Source organism: Rana temporaria, chromosome 4 (assembly GCF_905171775.1).
Source record: "Rana temporaria chromosome 4, aRanTem1.1, whole genome shotgun sequence".
Lineage (NCBI taxonomy): Eukaryota > Metazoa > Chordata > Amphibia > Anura > Ranidae > Rana > Rana temporaria.
This window is the reverse complement of record NC_053492.1, coordinates 409,439,078-409,461,516: the sequence shown is the minus strand read 5'-3', so window position 1 is coordinate 409,461,516 and position 22,439 is coordinate 409,439,078. Positions and strand designations below refer to the sequence as shown.

Genomic DNA, 22,439 nt, shown 5'->3' with positions numbered 1-22,439 from the left:
GATGTATACAAGTCAATAACGCAGTATGGTTATTTAGCTCTGTGCTAGCTGCAAAAAATAAGTATTGAGCTAAATGGATCCATACAATGAAGCACTCATGAAAATGCTTGACTGATGTTATTTCAAAATAAAAGTAGGTTAAAGCCAGGGGCATCAAAAAGGCCAGGCACCTGGGGCCCATTCCTCAATCAGCAAATCCCACACCTAAGTTGCTTCAAAAATGTTTTAGAAATTGCCACAGTTTATTTCCCCTCCCTGTGACGTCACCAGGCAAATCACCAAACACTACCACTGTCACAAGTGAGGAGGAGAATGGGTCAGATGCTCCTCCTTACCCAAAGGTTCTTGGCATATTCTTTGCTATCATTGGCTAAATGGAGCTGTGAGTAAGTGAAGAAACAATAAGCTGCTGGTAATACAGAAAGCCTGCTGATTTGCCTTGCATAGGCAAAGCACAGATTTGCTTTAAGGTCTAAAGTTTCCAATAACTGGCCATGTATGTGTCAATAGGGGAAGATAACAAGGACTTCTGAAGATAACAGTACAACTGGGCACTTATCATTCCTATTTTAATGGAGAATTTGGTGGGAGACTTTCACCAATCCTGCTCCACATCCATGCATTCACGCGCACAAAACATTCCTAGGGAGAATTCTCTGATATTTATGCTGATTTTTTTTTTGCTGAAGAATACTTGTGTGTACAGGCACATTGTAAACAATGGGCTGCATTAAAAATCGGTAAAAACAAAACAAAAAACGCTGTACTTTTCTGCAGTGTGCAAGAGGCCTTATACTTGTGTAAACACGTGAGTAAATTACTACACTCAATGAAAATGTTTCTATTTTTGCTTTACTGCTCTGTCCCCAATGCTGTATTACTGATCTTTACTGTGTGCCATGTCCCATAGACAACCATGCATCTCATTTCAAACCAGTAAAAAAACTCAGCATTTTTTACTCCTGTGTGTAACAGGTCTAAGCATGTTTACATGAGTAATGCCTCGTACACACGGCCGGACTTTCCGAGAAAAAAAGTCAGACTGGCTTTTTTTTCCTCAGAAAGTTCGGCCGTGTGTAGCTTCCATAGGACTTTTTTTGTCGGAAGTTCAACGGACCTTAGATAGAGAACCTGTTCTCTATCCTTCCGACAGACTCACGGCGGACTTTTGCATGGTCAAAAGTCTGACCGTGTGTACGAGGCATTACAGATCTAATAAACACATGTCATCACAAAAATATATACAGTGATTATATCACAATAATGTTTTATCTCAACACACTCTTAATAATAGAAGCATCACTTTTATTTTCTTTATCTGAGTTTTGCTGAAGTGCCTGACGGACATATGAATGTTCAATAAAAATCCACTGTGCAGGAGAAATTATATTGGATATTAAAAGGAAAGTTCACACAAATTCCTGTAAGACTGTATAGATTGGCTGCAGGGCTAAGTGTATCAAGATAGTAACAGCAGAATGAAAATATTAGCCTTTTGCTAGAACGAGCTGCAATATACAGTGAGGAAAATAAGTATTTGAACACCCTGCTATTTTGCAAGTTCTCCCACTTGGAAATCATGGAGGGGTCTGAAATTGTCATCGTAGGTGCATGTCCACTGTGAGAGACATAATCAAAAAAAATGTTTCCAGAAATCACAATTTATGATTTTTTAACTATTTATTTGTATGATACAGCTGCAAATAAGTATTTGAACACCTGTCTATCAGCTAGAATTCTGACCCTCAAAGACCTGTTAGTCTGCCTTTAAAATGTCCACCTCCACTCCATTTATTATCCTAAATTAGATGCACCTGTTTGAGGTCATTAGCTGCATAAAGACACCTGTCCACCCCATACAATCAGTAAGAATCCAACTACTAACATGGCCAAGACCAAAGAGCTGTCCAAAGACACTAGAGACAAAATTGTACACCTCCACAAGGCTGGAAAGGGCTACGGGGAAATTGCCAAGCAGCTTGGTGAAAAAAGGTCCACTGTTGGAGCAATCATTTGAAAATGGAAGAAGCTAAACATGACTGTCAATCTCCCTCGGACTGGGGCTCCATGCAAAATCTCACCTCGTGGGGTCTCAATGATCCTAAGAAAGGTGAGAAATCAGCCCAGGACTACACAGGAGGAGCTGGTCAATGACCTGAAAAGAGCTGGGACCACCGTTTCCAAGGTTACTGTTGGTAATACACTAAGACGTCATGGTTTGAAATCATGCATGGCACGGAAGGTTCCCCTGCTTAAACCAGCACATGTCAAGGCCCGTCTTAAGTTTGCCAATGACCATTTGGATGATCCAGAGGAGTCATGGGAGAAAGTCATGTGGTCAGATGAGACCAAAATAGAACTTTTTGGTCATAATTCCACTAACCGTGTTTGGAGGAAGAAGAATGATGAGTACCATCCCAAGAACACCATCCCTACTGTGAAGCATGGGGGTGGTAGCATCATGCTTTGGGGGTGTTTTTCTGCACATGGGACAGGGCGACTGCACTGTATTAAGGAGAGGATGACCGGGGCCATGTATTGCGAGATTTTGGGCAACAACATCCTTCCCTCAGTTAGAGCTTTGAAGATGGGTCGAGGCTGGGTCTTCCAACATGACAATGACCCGAAGCACACAGCCAGGATAACCAAGGAGTGGCTCTGTAAGAAGCATATCAAGGTTCTGGCGTGGCCTAGCCAGTCTCCAGACCTAAACCCAATAGAGAATCTTTGGAGGGAGCTCAAACTCCATGTTTCTCAGCGACAGCCCAGAAACCTGACTGATCTAGAGAAGATCTGTGTGGAGGAGTGGGCCAAAATCCCTCCTCCAGTGTGTGCAAACCTGGTGAAAAACTACAAGAAACGTTTGACCTCTGTAATTGCAAACAAAGGCTACTGTACCAAATATTAACATTGATTTTCTCAGGTGTTCAAATACTTATTTGCAGCTGTATCATACAAATAAATAGTTAAAAAAATCATACATTGTGATTTCTGGATTTTTTTTTTGATTATGTCTCTCACAGTGGACATGCACCTACGATAACAATTTCAGACCCCTCCATGATTTCCAAGTGGGAGAACTTGCAAAATAGCAGGGTGTTCAAATACTTATTTTCATCACTGTATATATATATATATATATATGGAATTCATAGCACATCGTGTAGCACTGTCTGGCTCAGGAACCATCAGGAATAAACATAATCTGACAACATAATCAATTGTGCTCTTTCATTCTAGCAAATCGGAACAAAAAGCAGAAGAATATAAAACAAAAAGAAACAGGTGACAAAAAAAGAATGTAAAGAAACACATACAGAAGAAAGGAAGGAAAGAACTAGAGATAATTAAATACGTTTATATATCACCATCATCTTTCCAGGATCCATACAAAGTAAGCAAATTAAATATAGGAGATAGGGAGCTTCCTGATGATGCTGATTGGTGAAACACGTAGAGGCAGAGTCCACGATCATCACTTCCAGTTTCCTGTGATGTCTGCCCCGGCATGACATTTGTGGTAATTGGAGCGCACACTGACTCTGGTGAGAGCGGAGTGGTGGCGTCTCCTCTTGCACACCATACACAGGCTGATTTTGTTGCTACCACTGAGCACCAGCTGTACTGTGTCTCACTCTTGTGGGTAGGTGTAACATACGTTCCACCGCCCCTCTGTGCCAAATCTGGAAGTGGCTGAACGTGACCAGGAATGCCTCGACGTACGTTTCATCTATTGATGTCGTCAGGAAGCCAATCTATTGATGCACGCTACACCTACCCATGAGAGTGAGACACAGTGTAGCTGGTGCTCCACGTCACATCTAGCTGCAATACACTTGATTCCTTAGTGCCAAGGTCGCGGCACTTGCACAAGTAAGCGGCCATTTGGCTTTTGTTTTTAATCTGTTTTACAATAAATCGCAGAACTTCACTATGGCCCCTTTTTTCTTCATTTAATCCATGATAATTTCTTCTGTTGGAGTCCATTCTTGGCCAGTCCCATCCAGGTACCAGTACAGACCTTAGGCCACCAACTGTACTAAAGCTCCGCCTGATCCTTTTTTCATATGAAGGGTCATGGTGGTCTGGTAAGTAGGCACTTACCTCTATCTTTCACTGGGTGTCGCCAGTTTGATATCTGTTCCGTGGTGATGGTGTCTACTCTCAAGTCAACCATTTGATGCATGGACTTACCAATACTTATCATTTAGTGACCATTGCTGCATTTTTTGGACCTGTTTGCACCTATTTTTTGATGTTGTCATTAAAGGGGAGTTCCAGCCATTTGTATGTTTATTAAAAGTCAGCAGCAACAAAAAGTGTAGCTGCTGGCTTTTAATAAACAGGCACTTACCTGCTCCAGCGCTCCAGCGACGCGCCGGCCGGGGCTCCGCTCCTCTCCCCCCCTCCCCGGCCGGCGTCTTCATCTTCAGTGTGGGCACCCGGCCGTGACAGCTTTCGGCTTCACGGCCGGGCACCCACTGCGCATGCGCGAGCGCGAGCGGCGCGGCACTGCGCATGCGCGAGCGGCGCCGCGCCCTGTAATTGGCCAGGAGATCGCCTAGGACCTGTGACGTGTCCTAGGCGATCGCCTACAGCAGCCACTTCATGAAGGCGACTAAACTTAGTCGCCTACAGGAAGGAGGAAGTGGGACAGGAAGTCCCACTCGTGCTGAAGCCCCCACTCCCCCCCCAAAAAAATTACATGCCAAATGTGGCATGTAAGGGGGAGAGGAGTGGGTTAAGAGGAAGTTCCAAATTTGGGTGGAACTCCTCTTTAAATAAGCACTTGCACTTTAAATCACCATTATATTGTTGACCTTATAGTTAATATATTGTTTCAAGCTAGAATTTGGAATTTATTTATCACTTACTATTAGCGCCCCCTTATTATTATACACCCCCCACATTGTCAAAGTTGTTTTCACACCACTTTAGGGGAGCAGCTTCTTTAATATATTTTTATTTTTATTACCAAAACAAAAAAGGTTATAGAAACATCTTACCTCTGTTTGCACTACAACCTTACTCTTCTTCATAACACCTTCATCTCCATCATCCTTCGATTTAATAGGATGTCGTTGCCTCTTTTCTGTGCCACCGTCTACAGTTATTTTTGTCTTAGCTGTTACATTCCTTCTCTTCTTTCCTGAAAATGAAATGGAACATTAGGCTAGATAATGCATGTATTTCATTTAGGTGAAATCTAAAGCATTTTTTAAAAATTTTACCCAGACTAAAACAAAAAGAACTAAACAAAGTATCAGCCTGTTTTGAGAAAGCTGATCAATATGGTGAAAAATATGCGTATACAGGCTTTGTTCATTGCTGGTAAAGGTCATTGTAGCTAACAATATACACTGCAAAGAATATCCGTGTTATTGATGAAAGTGAAATGGATTAAATTACTGCAGAAAAACATAAGAAACAAAGAAAAAAGAATGTCCTGGCATTAGGAAACATGGTGTTCAGAATATAATTAGTTTAAGAAGCACAATCAACAAAGTGTAAAAACTTCCATGTGTTAGAACTTTTGCTAGATTTCTGAACACAATTAGTTGCATCCCAGTATCAATATGTTTGTTCTCTCCTGTTCAGCTTATACTGAGTCATACCTGAGGTTAGAACATTGTGTTTTTGACTATACACCCATTATAGATTCTTTATTCTTAAGTAATATTAGGTGCTGGTTTAAGGGATCTGTGAACAATGCTACCTTTTGCAGCCAGAGTATGAGGTTATGTTGCACTGAAAAAAACTGCATTTTTTAGTTCTAATAGTACATATTTCAAAAGAAAAATGGTTCATAGGATGAGGTTCCTTGTCTATTTCTTTACAACTTTAATATGCTGGATTAATGCCTTTTGGGTGTGTGGGGCCACTGTATCACTATAAATAAGTGAGTAATTGGATATGCTTTTATTTCCAAAGTGATTGTAAAGTCTTGTTTTTTTTTTTTTTTTTACATCAAACATGTTATACTTACCTCCTTTGTGCAGTTAGTTTTGTACAGAGCAGCCTGGATCTTCCTCTTCTCTGGTCCCTCTTTGCTGCTATCCTGGCCCCTCCCTCCTATTGAGTGCCCCCACAGTCAGCAGCTTCCTATAGGGGCACTGGGGCTGAGTCACAGCTATGTGTGTGCATTCAGACACAAAGCCCCGACCCAACCCCATCCTCTCTCTCCCCTGATTGGCTGACTGACTTTGACAGCTACACACAAAGGTTTTTTCTATCTTAATGCATAGAATGCATTAGGATAAAAACCTTATGCCTTTACAATTCCTTTAAGTGGTAACGGGAATGCAGTACATATTCAATGTTATTATTTGTTTTGTATTTTTTTTTTCTGGCCAAATTACCTTTACTTTGGGTTTATTCCCTTATCCTCTCCCATTTTGCTTGATGACAAGTGCAATCGAGATCTTATGTACCTTTGAGGATATTCTAAGCGCTGTGTCAAACTGTTTGGACCTTTAATTTCATGGTAATCATTTAAGTGGAGATGACTGGAAGCTTGCATCTAAGGATATATACACTATATTACCAAAAGTATTGGGACACCTGCCTTTACACGCACATGAACTTCAATGGCATTCCAGTCTTAGTCTGTAGGGTTCGATATGGCGTTGGCCCACCCTTTGCAGCTATAACAGCTTTAACTCTTCTGGGAAGGCTATCCACAAAATTTAGGAGTGTGTCTATAGGAAGGTTTGACCATTCTTCAGGCCAGTCAAGTTCCTCCACCCCAAACTCGCTCGTCCGTGTCTTTATGGACCTTGCTTTGTGCTCTGGTACACAATCATGTTGAAACATAAAGGGGCCAAACTGTACTTACAAAGTTGGGAGCATGAAATTGTCCAAAAAGTCTTGGTATGCTGACACCTTATGAATTCCCTTCACTGGACCTAAGGAGCATGCTCCAATTTGCTACAGCGGGGGAAAAAATCCTTTCTGATCCCCTGAGAGGCAATCGGATATTCCCTGGATCATCTTTACCTTTAAATGGGTTAAAAACTCCAGTTTTGCTGCACATTTAAATCAATTTTAAGGTGCTTTGAAAGTGCTGCCCACTCATTCCAATGGACAGGGGCATTTTGGGAGCACTGTATACAGCGCTCCTAACCCGCCCCTAAGATGCTGCTTGCAGGACTTTTTTTTCCTGTCCCACAAGCACACCGTCCAGTGTGAAAAGGCACACTGGAATTAATGAGAGGCGGTTTTCAAGTTCTTAGCAGAGGCTATTTCTAGCGCTAATGCTCCTGAAAACTGCCCCAGTGTGAAAGGGGTCTTATTTTCTGGTTTTCTTGCCTAGTCAAATGAGGTCATACATCCTGGAGAGGAAGGGTTTCTCAGCTAAGCACACCCTCCTGCCTGCATGCCTGAATTAAGGTCAGATGGAGTCCAGGAAATAAAGGCTACATGGACCATCTGCCCTCACTCAAGGTGGCCACGGACATGCTTTTCAAAGTGATTCCTCAGTAAAATAAAGCATGGGGACATGGATGGATGGGGGAACTTGCTGTGAATATTAAAATTAACTAAATAGCATTTTTAGCTTGTGGTGCTCAGATGCAGTGTACTTACACGTTAAGCCATCTTGAAAATACATTTAATATTATATGGAAAAACACTAAACCACTTTGTGGGTCTTGTTATGCCAGTAAAGACTAACATTTTTCTTTTGCGTTTTCTACACTACCTGGATGTGACCGTGAGAGCTTTTGCTTTACTAAAAGCGTTTAGGAAAAAGAGAATATTATTAAAGCGGAGTTCCGGACACAATTTCACTTTTTAAATATAAATACCCCTGTAATACACAAGCTTAATGTATTCTAGTAAAGTTAGTCTGTAAACTAAGGTCCGTTTTGTTAGGTTGTTACAGCATTTAGACACTTTATAAAATAGAAATTGACTGGGGCCATCTTAAGTGTGGGCATCATGAAGCCAGACTGTATGACTTCCTGGATTTCAGCCTTGCAGATCTCGCACATGCTCAGTGCTGCACAAGCAGTGTCAGATCAGGTTTCAGCACCTGTACTGTCCAAGTCACATGATTATTCGAGACTGGGGAGTGCACAGACTCCTGGAAAGTTACACCCACTACATTCCCAGGAGTCTGTGCGGTGTAGGTTAGGAAGCTTAAGCACCTAGGTGCAGGAAGAGGGAAGATTAACTATTCTGCCTAGCAACAACACTTTGAAGGCATCTAAAAAAAAAAATTATTCTTAAAGGACTAATGACATTTTTTTTAAAACTACTGATGTAATGTTATATTTATGGGTGGAACTCCACTTTAAGTACAAAAGATAATAGGATTTTTATAACAGCTTACCTGTAAAATTATTTTCTTGGAGTACATCACGGCACACAGAGCCTAGTAATCACTAAGTGGTTATATTCCACCTTCAGGTGCTGGACACGGGTGTAATCAGACAGGAAGTTTCCTTCCTATATAACCCCTCCCATATTGGGAGCACCTCAGTTTTTGTAGCAAAGCAATAAGTGTCCCAATATCCCCAAACAAGAGGGGTGGGAGATCTGTGTCCTGTGATGTACTCCAAGAAAAGGATTTTACAGGTAAGCGGTTATAAAAATCCTATTTTCTTTATCGTACATCACGGGACACAGAGCCTAGTAATCACTAAGTGGGACGTCCCAAAGCAATGCCTACCGAGGGGAGGGAGACACAAATAACGCAGACCGCCATCAGACGTGAGGACCTATACTGCTGCCTGCAGCATATTGCGCCAAAAGCGGCATCCTCATGCCTTCTTATATTCACCTGATCGAAATTAGTGAACGTAAGCACCGACGACCAAGTTGCGGCCTTGCAAATCTGAGTCATAAAGGCTTGGTAATGCACCACGCATGAAGCGCTTACTATCCTGGTAGGGTGCATACCAAAAGAAACAGGGGGAAACCCTCTCTTTAAACTACAAGCCTGAATAATACCCTGATGAATCAACATTGAAAATGGTTGATTTAGACGCTGCCTGTCCTTTCCTGGGGCCTTGTAGGTAGCGCAACTTAATCAGTTTTCCGTATCCGAGCAGCCGCTTTAGATAGGCCTTGACTTTTCTTACTCTAATGAGAGAGAGTGTATCCATTTTAATAGCTGATCTGAACACTGCCTGCCCATTTCTAGGGTCTTCTGGCAGCAGAACAAAATGTCAGTTTCCTATATCTGAAACCTTTAGATAGATCTTTAACTGCTTTCATCTATATTGAGAGAAAAGCAATAACTTTTCTGGAAAAAGGAAGGCAAGAATATCTTGATTCAAATGAAAACTAGATCCTTCTAGGAAATAAGGCTGGGTGAGGATTTAACATCACCCTACGTGTAAGAATAATTAAGTATGGCTCTATACAAAGAAAGTTGCCAATACTGAAACTCTCTTGCGGAGGCTACCGCAACCAAGAACACCAATTCCCTTGTTAGAAGGATGAAGGGAAATATGGTGCATCGGCCCAAGGTGCTGAGCTTGTAAGCCGACAAAACTAGACTCAATCCTCCGAGCACAAGGGCGACCTAACTGGCGGACTTATACGCGTTACCCCTTGTATAAAGGCCCGGATCAAAGAATGCGAAGCAAGCGACCTTTGAAAATACTGACAAGGCCGAGATCGGATCCTTAATGGAACTTAACGCTAGCTCCGTCTCCTTTCCTAATGTAGGAAGGCAAGAATTTTACCTATGACATACTTCCAAGGATGCCACCCCTTGGTTTCACACCAGGAACATGGGCCTTCCAGATCCTATGATACATGGTCCTGGGGGCCAGCTCTCCTGTATGAATCAAGGTAATTGCCGCTGATTCTGAAAGCCCCGATCTTCAAGAATGCGGGCTATAACAGCCAGACCATTAATTCCCATGTTTGCAAGACAGGATGTAATACCCCCTTGCGAAGTAGGCCTGGACAAGATGTAAGGGACCCTGGGTCCTCTACTACCACCCTTACTAATCCTGCACAGTAAGGTCGTCTGGGTTATGCCGGAGCAATTAGGCTGGCTTCCGTTCTACTCTGACGTTGTATAGAAGCCACAAAAGTCGCGGCACTGGGGGGAGAGAACGCATAAACCAGTGACAACTGGTCCCACAGGATCACTAACGCATCTGTCCCGCATGCAAGTGGATCCTTTGTCCTTGACACAAAGCTGTTCAATTTCTTGTTGAACCTGGACGCCAATACATTTTATGTACAGGGTACCCTTTTTATGGCATTTAGTCAGAAAAAAGTCGGGGTGTAGAGGTCATTATCCTGGGAACAATTGTTGACAACTCCAGAGAATCGCCTGCCAATTCTGCATTCCATGAAATGACGATTGTCAATAGGCAAGGCACAAGCTCCTCAGCCCAAGCCAGAACATGGCTTACTTCCCTCTGGCTGCGTGACTTCTAGTGCCTCCTTGGTAAACAAAGTGAATCACTAGAGTGGCATTGTCGGATAGTACTCTGACAGAACAATTCTGCAACCTAAACGTCCAGGCCCTTAAGCCAGATGCTCCATCAGTAGCTCTAGAATGCTGACGGATGAGGCTCACTTGGAGCTTGACCACTTCCCCTGGACAGTGGTCTCTTCCAGGCCTGGCCTCCATCCCTAGAGGCCATAAACACTATATAGCACTCTCAAGTCCCTCAATAACAGTGAAACAGTGATAATATTGATAATAAACATCAAAAAAATTTGAATCATATCATTAGATCAATAAATATTAACCAAATAAAAAAATATATATAGACATATAAATAAAACAAATATTGTAGCAATAAAGTCCATAAATGTTTAACACATGAAATGCCAGACACCCGTGCTCTGTGGCAAGTTGCAAAATCAGGCGCCTGCGCTGTCAGCTCTACACGGCGGGCGCAGGTGCCGTATAGTGCCGACTCGCAGCTCGGCTATTTCCGGAAATCTGGTGACGCGCGTTGTGCGACAGGTCACCTGTTTCACAAGCCGTCAATCATCGAACCGAAGGATAGGAACACCCAGTCCCGCAGTCATCGGAACCCTGAGGCAGGGATAGGAACGCCCAGTCCCGGAGTCATCAGAACGCGGAAGCCCTGGACCAAATCAGAATATAAAGATATGTACGGAGAAAAATAAAAAGACCTGCCGAAAGTAAATTCCCTTTACTATGCTTAGTCTAATGTTAAAAATTAGTTTTTAGGGTGAACCTCCACTTTAAGTTGATTAAACAACTAGCCACCTAGACAACTGTTGTGATTAATCAGATATCATAATCAGTTCAGTTTCAAAAAGGATGCGCATTATGGCCAGGCTACACCCCGCCGACGTATCTTGCTTACGTCGGCGTAGAGTGGGCGCACATTTAGGCTGGGAGCATGGTGCCGCTCCCATTGATTAGTCATTCAAATATGTAAATGAGGGAAATACAGCGATTCACGAACCTGCGTGCGCCCAACGCAGGCTACGAGAGGTGCGCGTAAGTTGTACGTCCGGCGTAGAGTTAAGCCCAATAAAGGAGGTGTAACCCAGCAGCAGACATGCAAAGGTCTGCACCAGGGAACACAAGCTGGCCAAGACGGCGTATTTTACGTTGGACGTGTGTCTGGCTGGGCGTAGGTTACGTTCATGGTGTACGCATTGCTCCGCCGTATCTTAGGCAGTTGTTCCGACGTGGTTGTGAGCGTGCGCAGGGCGATGCGTCCACGTCTCCGCGCAGTTCGGTAAATGTACTTGTCTGGCGCTCGGACCATCATTTGCATGGGGTCACACCTCATTTGCATGGATTTGCATGGGTCAAGCCCACTTCCACCTACGCCGGCCTGCGCCTTTGAAACCTACGCCACGCCAACGCAGCGTTGGGAGCACTGGCTTCTTGAATTCCATGCTTGCCTCTCTGCGTTGCGTCGGCGTACAGCGTTTGCGTTACGGCGGCGTAATGTGCGCCCAACTCTCTGTGAACCTGGGCCTATGTCTTTTCCAGGTAAGGAGGACAGTATGGGTGTAAAAATTTCTTCCTGGAGTTCTTGCTGCATTTCTCTTAAAAAAATACTAAAATTCAAACGCCAAAAAAGCCATCAAACTGTGACATATGAGCTCTAAACAAAGTCAGTTAATATATTCTCAGAGGAAATCCTGGAATCCACATGTTTTCTGTGTACAGACATACTACATAATAAATTAAAACAGATTTTAAGGGGCGAAACCTGTCTATTTTTGGATGTTCTGTCTTCTGTCCCTGTGTGACACTGTAAGCATGATCAATCTTGTCACAGGTTCCCAAAGTTATTTGACCATTAATGAATTCTTTCTGCTTAGGGAAAGTTCTCACAGAAACAATCTGAACATCCGAATCAGGACTCAAACAACAATACTTACATTATAGAAATTGAATTCTAGTTAACTAAAGAATAAAAAAGTTCACAGTAACCTTCTGTCCATCTACATTTCTAAACTAATAAGCCAAACAAGCCTAAAACATTTTTGGTTTGGGATGCCACAACAGAGATATAGAAGCAAAAAAATGAAATCAAATTTGCAACTATATTATGAATTTTTAATTCCAGTTTTCAACACAGTAAAACATTCTAGAGTTTACATTTATGGGCATTTTTTAACGAGTTCTGGACACTAATGCCCCGTACACACGATCAGTCCATCCGATGAGAACGGACCATTGGTTAAAAAAAAACGATCGTGTCAGAACGCAGTGACGTAAAACACAACGACGTGCTGAAAAAAATGAAGTTCAATGCTTCCAAGCATGCGTCGACTTGATTCTGAGTATGCGTGGATTTTTAACCGATGGTTGTGCGTACTAACGATCGGTTTTGACCTATCAGTTAGCAATCCATCGGTTAAATTTTAAAGCAAGTTTGCTTTTTTTTAACAGAAGGTTAAATAACCTATGGGGCCCACACACGATCGGTTTGGACCGATGAAAACAGTCCATCAGACCGTTATCCTCTGGTTAACCGATCGTGTGTACGAGGCCTTAGAGCCGGTTCACACAGGAGCGGCATGACTTTGGGGGCGACTCGGCAAGGCGATCTCAAGACGACTTGCAAAATGACTTCTGTATTAAAGTCAATGCACGTCGCCCGAGTCGCCCCCAAATTCGTACAAGAACCTTTATATAAATTTACATGGAATGCCATGTCACTTTAAAACAGCTGTCGCAGGACTTACCCACCCCTTCCTTCCCCAGGTGCTTGTGCCCACTCTTGCTGGCGATTTTAAGCTGTAAAATGACTGCGATGAGTTGTTGTGTATTGCAGCAGTACAGCTTCTCCTATGTAACATGGAGCTTATGTTTTGAACACTGCCTAGAAGCTCAGTCTACAAATACAATGTAACATTACTGGGTGGCCTTTTATCTGCATATGATGTCAGTTAAAACAACATTTTCAAGGATCATTTTTTTTGTTCTTAAAAAAATTTGCTCCGATTTACCCCTTAACAACTTCAATAAAAGACACTTTTATCATCTTCCAGTCCAGGGCAATTTTCAGCTTTCAGTGCTGTCACACTTTGAATGACACTGTACCCATATGAAGTTTTTAATCATTTTTTAAAACAGATAGAGCTTTCTTTTGGTGATATTTAGTCACCACTGTTTTTTTTTTTTTTTTTGCTAAAGGGTTTTCTTAGTTTCCATTATAAAGTTTTGCAAAAAAAAATGTTTTCTTCTTCACTGATGTGCTCTGATGAAGCAGCACTGATGGGCACTGAAAAAAGTGCACTGAAGAAGAGGGAATGATGGGCAGCACTCATGGGCACTGATAAGCTGCACTGATAATCAGGGCACTGATTATCAGAGTAAACAATGTAGTAACAATCTTGCCGATTATTGGCTCTCCTTTCCTCACACAGACAAAGCATGGGAAGAAAGGACTGCCAATAACTGGCAAGCCTGTTTATATATGATCCGCTGTGATTGGACATAGCTTATCACATGGTAAAAGGCCACTGTGATTGGCCCTTTACCGCGATCTGTGATCAGGTGTGCTCGAAGGACACATCGGTCACAAAGAGCGCCAGATGAGCGCCCCAGGGGGCGTGCCAGAGGCAGGGTTCTGGGAGAACAACAATGGATGCCCTCCCAGAACTGGAAGCCCACATTTTAGCCAAAAGACCAAAGACGGCGGTGGGAAGAAGGCCATAACCCTTAGTTAACCATAATCAGGATTGGTTACTATGCATAGCTGCACCAGATTCTGTCTACCAGTTTTAATAAACCCCCCCATATATGTAGTAAAGGACACGACAGCCTAAAACTATTTGATTTTGTGTACTCTGCTATTGCTACAGTTACATCACATTTCTATAAGAAGTGTCAACTGCATCATGGGAGTTTGATACTTCTTTGTTCAAACGTGATTAGCTATTATTTTTATATATTATATTATTATTATTATTATTATTATATAACAGGGCTCAAAATTTCAAAAACCTGAGCCACTAGCCAGTCCTTAAGAGTTACTCGCCACCAGTTGCCCCACCCAACCCCTACCCAGCCTCGCCCCCTAAGTCCATCCCTAAACACACCCTCGTAAATTATCTCATGAATTTACACTGTTAAATGTTTTATGTAGAATTAGGTTCCAAAAATGAAATATTAACAACAACTTTAACAATATTAACATAACGCATATTAGTATCCATCAGTGCAGCCTCATCTGTGCCCATCAGTGCAGCTGATCAGTTCCACCTCAACGGTACAGCTTATCAGTTCTGCCTCATCAGAGGCCATCAGTGCAGCATATCATTGCCCATCAGTGCAGGATATCAGTGCTCATCAGTGCAGCATACTGTTGCCCATCAGTGCAGCCCATCATTGCCCATGAGTGCAGCATATTATTGCCCATAAATGCAGCATATTATTTCCCATCAGTGCAGCCTATCATTGCCCATCAGTGTATCGTAGTATTGCCCATCAGTGCAGTGTATCATTGCCTATCAGTGCAGTGTATCATTGCCCATCAGTGCTGCATATCATTGTGCATCAGTGCTGCATATCATTGCGCATCAGTTCAGCATAACATTGCCCATCAGTGCAGCATAACATTGCCCATCAGTGCAGCATAACATTGCCCATCAGTGCAGCATAACATTGCCCATCAGTGCAGCATATCAGTACCCATCAGTGCAGCATATCATTAACCCATCAATGCAGCCTCATCAGTGCCCAGCAATGCATCAGGAAAGAATCAGCTCTGCGGGCCAGATGACATAAAGCGGGAATCCCCCACCTGGGATGCATCTTGTATGTAAATAGCGCCACTGTCAAACGAAGTCCCACCTCCTAGACCAGCTACTCTAATAGACAGCACACTGGTCGAATGCCGGCCCAGGAGGCAGACTTTGTTTGACAGCGGCAGGTATTCAGTAGGAGATCCCCATTCTGTGTCATACGGCTGCCTGATTCCTCTGACAGTTTCCTGGCTGATCGCTTCTGGCTTTTTTTTAGGACATCAGAGAGGCCCGGGGGCAGGGAGCCCCCCCTCCGGGGCTGCTCTGATGGCCGCACCCCTTTTGCCAGAAGCGATCAGCCAAAAAACTGTCAGTCCAGTCTGCCCCTGCTCCACAATCGCCCTCCAATAATTTTCACTCGTCAAATGCGAGCAGGCAAGTAGAAATTTTTAGGGCTGTTATATAATACTGTATATTATTATATATTATATATATTTTTTTATTATTATTATTATTATTATTGAGGATCAGGAAAAAACACAAGCTGTAGAAGTATCTGAAAAATGGATTGTTTAGCTGACGATTATGTCAGGAGATGGAATTTTTCACTTAGTGCTTATGCATGATGATCCACGAACCAAATGTATATTAGAGATAAAAGATGCCACATACCGGTAACCTTGCAATAGGTTTACCGGTAAGTGATTATATTGAAGCCGCCCTATGTTCCTAGCTTTCATGAGGAGTACATTAAAAGATAAGACGAGGTCAGGGCTAGAACAAAAACTTTCAATGTATCTACATACTCTGTACAGTATTATTGTATGGCTTGCGGTACATTAAAGAAAAACTATAATTACCAGTAACCTTGCTATATAGCCATTTTTGTCATGGCAGACACATCCAGGCACCTGCCCATAGTTTTAGACTTCCCATAGCGTTTCCTAGGAAATGTGAAACCCAAAGCACTCATCAATGGGAAAAAAAACACAGCTTCTGTGGTTAAAGAGGAACCAATACTTTGGCTGCTGACTTTTAAAAATCGGGTATGTGCCAGTGCTTGAAGTCCAGCTCTGTCTTCCCGCAACCAGTTTTTCTTAATGCTATGTGGGTCCCCAGTGCCGGCATCTTGGATATGGGATCTGGCTGTGGCTTCCTGAGGACCACAGCTGGCCCCCCACAGCGCAAACATATGCGGCACATCGTGATCAGGCCTGCATCCTCCTGGGGGTGGGAGAGGGCAGGGGAGTGAAAGGGAGAGGAAGGGAGGGGAGAGGAAGGGAAGGGAGGGGAGGGGAGAGGAAGGGAGGGGAGGGGAGAGGAAGGGAGGGGAGGGGAAAGGAAGGGAAGGGTAGGGGAATGGGAATAGGAATGGGGAGGGGAGGGGAAAGGGACAATTAAAAGGAATAAAAATTGGTACTTACTCCACTCCTGCCCTGTAATTCAGTTACAGGCTAGAGGAAGGGAGCAATCCAGTGAGGCAATTCTTTTGAGTAAAGTTCCATTATAAGAGCTGGTCCACACCAGATACAGTCCAGCGCATCAAAAATGCAGTCCAATCCAGTGCAGTCAGTCAAAAAAGTAGAAATTGCTGCATTTTTTCTGTATGGAACACATCTGGAATGCAGCCAAACACAGGTAAACAGACCAGAATACAGCTCCATAAAGCACAGTGGGGTTGATTTACTAAGGCCCCGTACACACGAGAGGATCGATCCGCTGAAATTGATCCGCGGATCGGTTTCAGCGGATAGATCCGCTGGTGTGTACGATCCAGCGGATATTTATCCACGGATATATTTCGGGCCGACCGATTTCCAGCGGATAAAAATTTCCTAACATGCTAAGAAATCTATCCGCTGGAATCGGCTCCAGCGGATCGATCCGGTGGTCTGTACAGACTCACAGACCCACCGGATCGATCCGTCCGAACCCATCCCTCGCATGCGTCGTAATGATTCGACGCATGCGTGGAATTCCTTATATGACAGCGTCGCCGCGTCATCATCGCGGCGACGGCGCGACACGTCATCGCGATGGGAATTCGGCGCGGATTTCGATCCGATGGTGTGTACACACCATCGGATCAAAATCCTCAGAGGATTTATCCGCGGAAACGGTCCGGAGGACCGTATCCGCGGATAAATCCTCTCGTGTGTACTAGGCATAAGGGAAAATTTAAGGTGCGCTGCAAGTGCACATGCTCTAGAGCTTAGTAAATGAGGTAGAGCTTCACTTTGCAAAGAATACTCAATAATATGCAAGGAAAAAAAACAAACAGCTTTTTTGCTTGCGTGATAGAAATCAGCAGAGCTTCCCTATAGATCTAGGGCAACTGCACTTGTATTGCACAGTAAATCAATATCATTGTCCTGGGATTTTTCAAGTGTCAAAATAAAGTGACAAAAAAAAAAGGACTGGAATGTATTGAAAATGCATCAAAAACACGTGTATCCGCTTATGCAAAAACTCATCTGGAACGCAGAAATTGTGGTGCAAAGCAGGCCTAAGAGCAGTAAACCTGTTCCCCACCACCTCACTACTGGCCCAAAACTAAACAATAATCAAGGCGTAGGGGGAACAGGTCTAAGGTGTAGAGCACAACTGGTTAACATTTGCCTGGGGCTCACAGGGTGTTCTAGAAAAAGCTAAACCTTCATGCAGGCAGCTGGAGGTTCCTGCTATAACGTCTAATGCCGCATACACAACCTTTTTTCGGGTTAAATTTTTTTTTTTTTTTTTTAATGTCATTAAAATGTATTGTGTGTTGGCTTCAGAGCATTTTTTAGGTTCTAAAAAAGGGGCAATTTTTTTTTTAGAACATGCTCTATTTTTTCACGACGTTTTTAAAGTTGTCGTTTTTAAGGTTGTACAAAATGGTCGTGTGTGGGCTTTAACGACATGAAATATCCGCGCATGCGCAGAAGCAAGTTATGACACGGGAGCGCTCGTTCAGTTAAAACTAGCGTTCGTGAAGGAGTAAGCACATTAATCACGCTGTAACATACAGAAAAGCGTGAATCGTCTTTTACTAACACAAAATCAGCTAAAGCAGCCCCAAGGGTGGCGCCATCCGAATGGAACGTCCCCTTTATAGTGCCGTCGTACGTGTTGTACGTCACCACGCTTTGCTAGAGCATTTTTTTTTCACGATCGTGTGTAGGCAAGGTCGTTTTAATGATCGGTTGAAAAAAAACAACGTTTTTTCTAGACCCTTAAAATGTAATTTTTAAGAACCCGAAAAACGGTAATGTGTACGCGGCATAAGTGTCAATTAAAGTGACACTAAACTCTTGTTTTAAAAAAAATATCTATTTTGTATGTAAGTATGTATTCTTAACTTAGAAAGGTATCTTTTTCTCAGCCTCCTCCAAATCTCCAGATTCCTTTTTTTGCTGATGTGATCTGACTTCCAGTTAGAGGGGCTCTATGTTCATTCTCAATGGCCCCAATGTATGCAAGAACGAATGGACTATGGTATGCGTAGTGTGCATTGAGCAGTACACGTGATCACAACTAACCTGCACTGCTCGTTCCAAATAAACAGTGAGAAAAGGAGACACTCGGGAACTCGCAGAGAAAATAATTTTTTCGTGAATATCAATATCATGACAAATTGATTACAGGGCCATTGAGTAGTTGACATAATGAAAGTGCAAGGCCCTGCCACTGTAAAAATGTAGGAGAAAATGACAGGATTCGCCTTGATGCAAGGTTCCAGCCTATCACTTCTGAGCGGAGAAAGCTGTGTTTCTCGCTTTCTCTGGATTCGGTGAACCTGGATTGGGGCCTGGAGCTTGAAGGTTCCTATGTTTCTTGGGTGGGATGGAACCTTCAATCCTGTGTCTGGAGTTTACTGGATGCCTGCACCCTGTGTGAGTACACAGCTGTCCAGGGTCTTTACCCACTTGAAGACCAAGCTTTTTCTGGCACTTTTTGTTTACAAGTTTAAATCAGTATTTTTTGCTAGAAAATTACTTATAACCCAAAAACAATACCGGGGTTTTTTGGTGATATATTCAGCCACAATTCTGGTAAACAACTTGCAAACCGCAACCGTCTGTTCGTTTTCATCCGATCTGATTCGCCAGATGGATGCAAAATAGGGTTTGTATCCGTCAAATTTTAGCAGAAAGGATCGGATCGGGGCTGATCGGGTGTCAGCGGACGTGTCACCGCTGACATCCAACGCTCCATAGAGGTACATGGAGCGCCCGTTCAGATCCGCCTAAAAAATACTGACAGGAGGCCTGAAAGCTTAAAGCGGAGTTCCACCCTAAAAATTAACTTTCTATTAACAGCTTGCCGTTAATGTAAAAAAAAAAAAGGTTTACTCACTTCTATCTGGCTGCTACTAGGTAGTATTTGTAATCTAAGAAAGGAGACAAAGCGGCGCCTTCTAAGCGTAGTAAGTAGGCATTTAATAGGGTAAAAACAATTCACAAAAATTGTCTACTCACAAATGGAGCGTTACAATAGGCATCTGGAATAAAGGTTCATCCGCTGGGGGTCCGGAGAAAACTTTTTATCGCTCGGTGTCCTGTGGACTCGATACAACTGGTACCCTTGCCTCGAGTGGCAGCGTCGGTGGGGGCCGAACGCCCTCGGAACCTTGGAGAAGGGGAGATTGTTTCCCGAGTGTACGGCTTTACAATCTCCCCTTCTCCAAGGTTCCGAGGGCGTTCGGCCCCCACCGACGCTGCCACTCGAGGCAAGGGTACCAGTTGTATCGAGTCCACAGGACACCAAGTGATAAAAAGTCTTCCCCGGACCCCCAGCGGATGAACCTTTATTCCAGATGCCTATTGTAACGCTCCATTTGTGAGTAGACAATTTTTGTGAATTGTTTTTACCCTATTAAATGCTGACTTACTACGCTTAGAAGGCGCCGCTTTGTCTCCTTTCTTGCTCTCCTTCAGATACTTCATCTGACAGCAGGCAGCCACTAAGTGAAAGTTTTATGCTATAAGTTAATGGACATTATAGACTGATGCAAATCCATTAATTATTTTTAGATCACTGGCTGCGACCAGTTTCCTCCTATTTCCCAATTGTTCCCCCTTTCCCAGTTATTCTTCCTCCCCCACCCCCCTTTTTTTAATAGGTTTGTCAGTACATTCCAGGAGTGCGCTCAATTATTTGTGTTAAGTATTTGTAATCTGCCTAGTTCCTGGTTCTAGGTGGTTCAACTTCCTAAGACCCCATTGCCTCCTGGGAAATGATGACACTCATTTCCCAGGAGTCTCTGGGCATTACTGTGCCTAAAAATCGCCCAGCATACACCGCTCCCTGAAAACCAGGAAGAAAAAGGAACTGGGCTTCACATGCCATTGCCCACACATATGATGGATACGGCCACAACATGAGCTTGAGGATATAAGGCAAGTGTTTGCAATGATTTCTGGATTGATTGGGGAGCTATTAATGTTTTAGGAACTATTTAATGTGATTAAATTTAGCTTGCAAAAAAAAAAAAAATTATGCCCGGAACCCCGCTTTAAGGCGGAGTGAGCTGAGAGAAACAGGAGAGCTTGACAACACCATCAGAGGGACTAGTAAGAATAGCAGCAGTGATGCTGACAAGGGAGCCAGATAGCTTGGCATTTTCAGTTAACCGTTGATGTGGAAGGACACATGCAGGGGCAACTGATGTCTATGTGGACTTTTATTACTTTTTTCTTTAAAAAAAAAAAGTGGGCTGCTACTCCCTAAAATACAGTTTGGACTGGCATAACTCATTGGAAAAGCACCTACCACATGAGCATAATCATCCCAACACCACACCATGAATGGAGTATTTTTAGAGAAGGGGGGTAAATACAAAAAGTAGCCAAGGACTAATTTCATATAGATAGATATAGCTATAGATATCCTACTTTTTATGTAACTGTGAGAACTGTACAATGCCATTTGTGCACTTCTCTCACAAGGAACAGGCATCCTGCATTTTAAAAAGAACTTATATCTCCAAGTCTTGTTTGTAAAATGTTAAACTCTATGGGACCCATTTCTAGACAGCCCTGCATAGAATAAAAGTCATACCTGGACCGTAAATCATTGAAATGTGCAGGGACACAGAACAAATGTAAACAATAAGCCCCATAAAGAATTCATTGTGTCCTATATATACCACTAGCTAATGTGTACAGAAATCCACTCTAGGGGGGAAAGGATGATTTATGGATAAGATGGAAAGACAACCAAAGGTCACCTCCAAGGAAAGATGCAAACATACTGTATGACAGAATAGAAAGTTTTCAAAGGCCACGTGTGATTTCAGCATCAATATGTTCTTGCAAAGTCAACCACCTTCTGTAAGTAACAGAGTCTCTGTGGACTTCTGAAACATAGCGTGTTATTTTATGGCATAGAACCATCTGCTTGCTCCAGTGAGCATATTAACTCACCTGAAAAATAGAGAAATAAATATACGAGGTGTCCTAATTTTATTTAACTACTTCCTGCCCAAGGTACGTCTATGGACATCCTTGACTTTGAGTCGGCATATTTGAATGATGCCTACAGCTACAGGCATTATTCAGATATCATCTTTTAGAGTCTGCGATTCTGTGCACCGTAAGAACGATCATAGCGACTGTTCCACCACTTGATCGTGTGTCTTACAGGCGGCGATCAGTGAGTCTGAGAACAGATGGTCGCCGGAGTCTCTATGATCGTTCAGAGGCCGGGCACGATGTTATAACATCACGCCCGTCCTCTGCCTTCCAAAAACTGTGCCGCCTTGGCTGGGAAGCCGTGATAATTTTTTTTTCATTTTTTTATTTCAGGCTTCCCAGCCTAGAGGTCAGATGTGGGGTCTAATTGACAGCATATATCACTGTAAAGAGGTTCTGTCATGCTTATTCCTATTACAAGGGATGTTTACATTCCTTGTAATAGGAATAAAGGTGATCAATTTTTTTTTTTTTTAAGTGCCCCTGTCCCCAGTAGCTTGCACGCAGAAGCGAGCGCATACGTAATTCCTGCCCACATATGAAAATGGTGTCGCCGCGAAAGTTAGAGCGAGAGCAATAATTCTAGCCCTAGACCTCCTCTGTAACTGAAGACATGTAACCAGTAAACATTTTTAGAGCGTCGCCTATGGGGATTTTTAAGTAGCGAAGTTTGGCGCCATTCCACGAGCGTGTGCAATTTTGAAGGGTGACATGTTAGGTATCTATTTACCGGACGCCGCGGCCTTTTACCAGGATCGCGGCGAGCTGGATTTTTTAGGCGAGGCCTAGTCTGCGGCTATTTCCCAGGATCGCGGCGAGCTGCGG

General features: G+C 43.2%; 1 protein-coding gene across 1 annotated transcript in view; it reads right to left on the bottom strand.

The window, feature by feature from the left end:
* The window catches only part of APLF (aprataxin and PNKP like factor), a gene marked incomplete at its 3' end in the record, with an annotated part of 257,052 nt that overhangs the window by 76,787 nt on the left and 157,826 nt on the right, over positions 1–22,439 (bottom strand). The window contains 1 exon segment of the mRNA XM_040351267.1: positions 5,007–5,149. Coding sequence (XP_040207201.1) covers positions 5,007–5,149 — 143 coding nt within the window.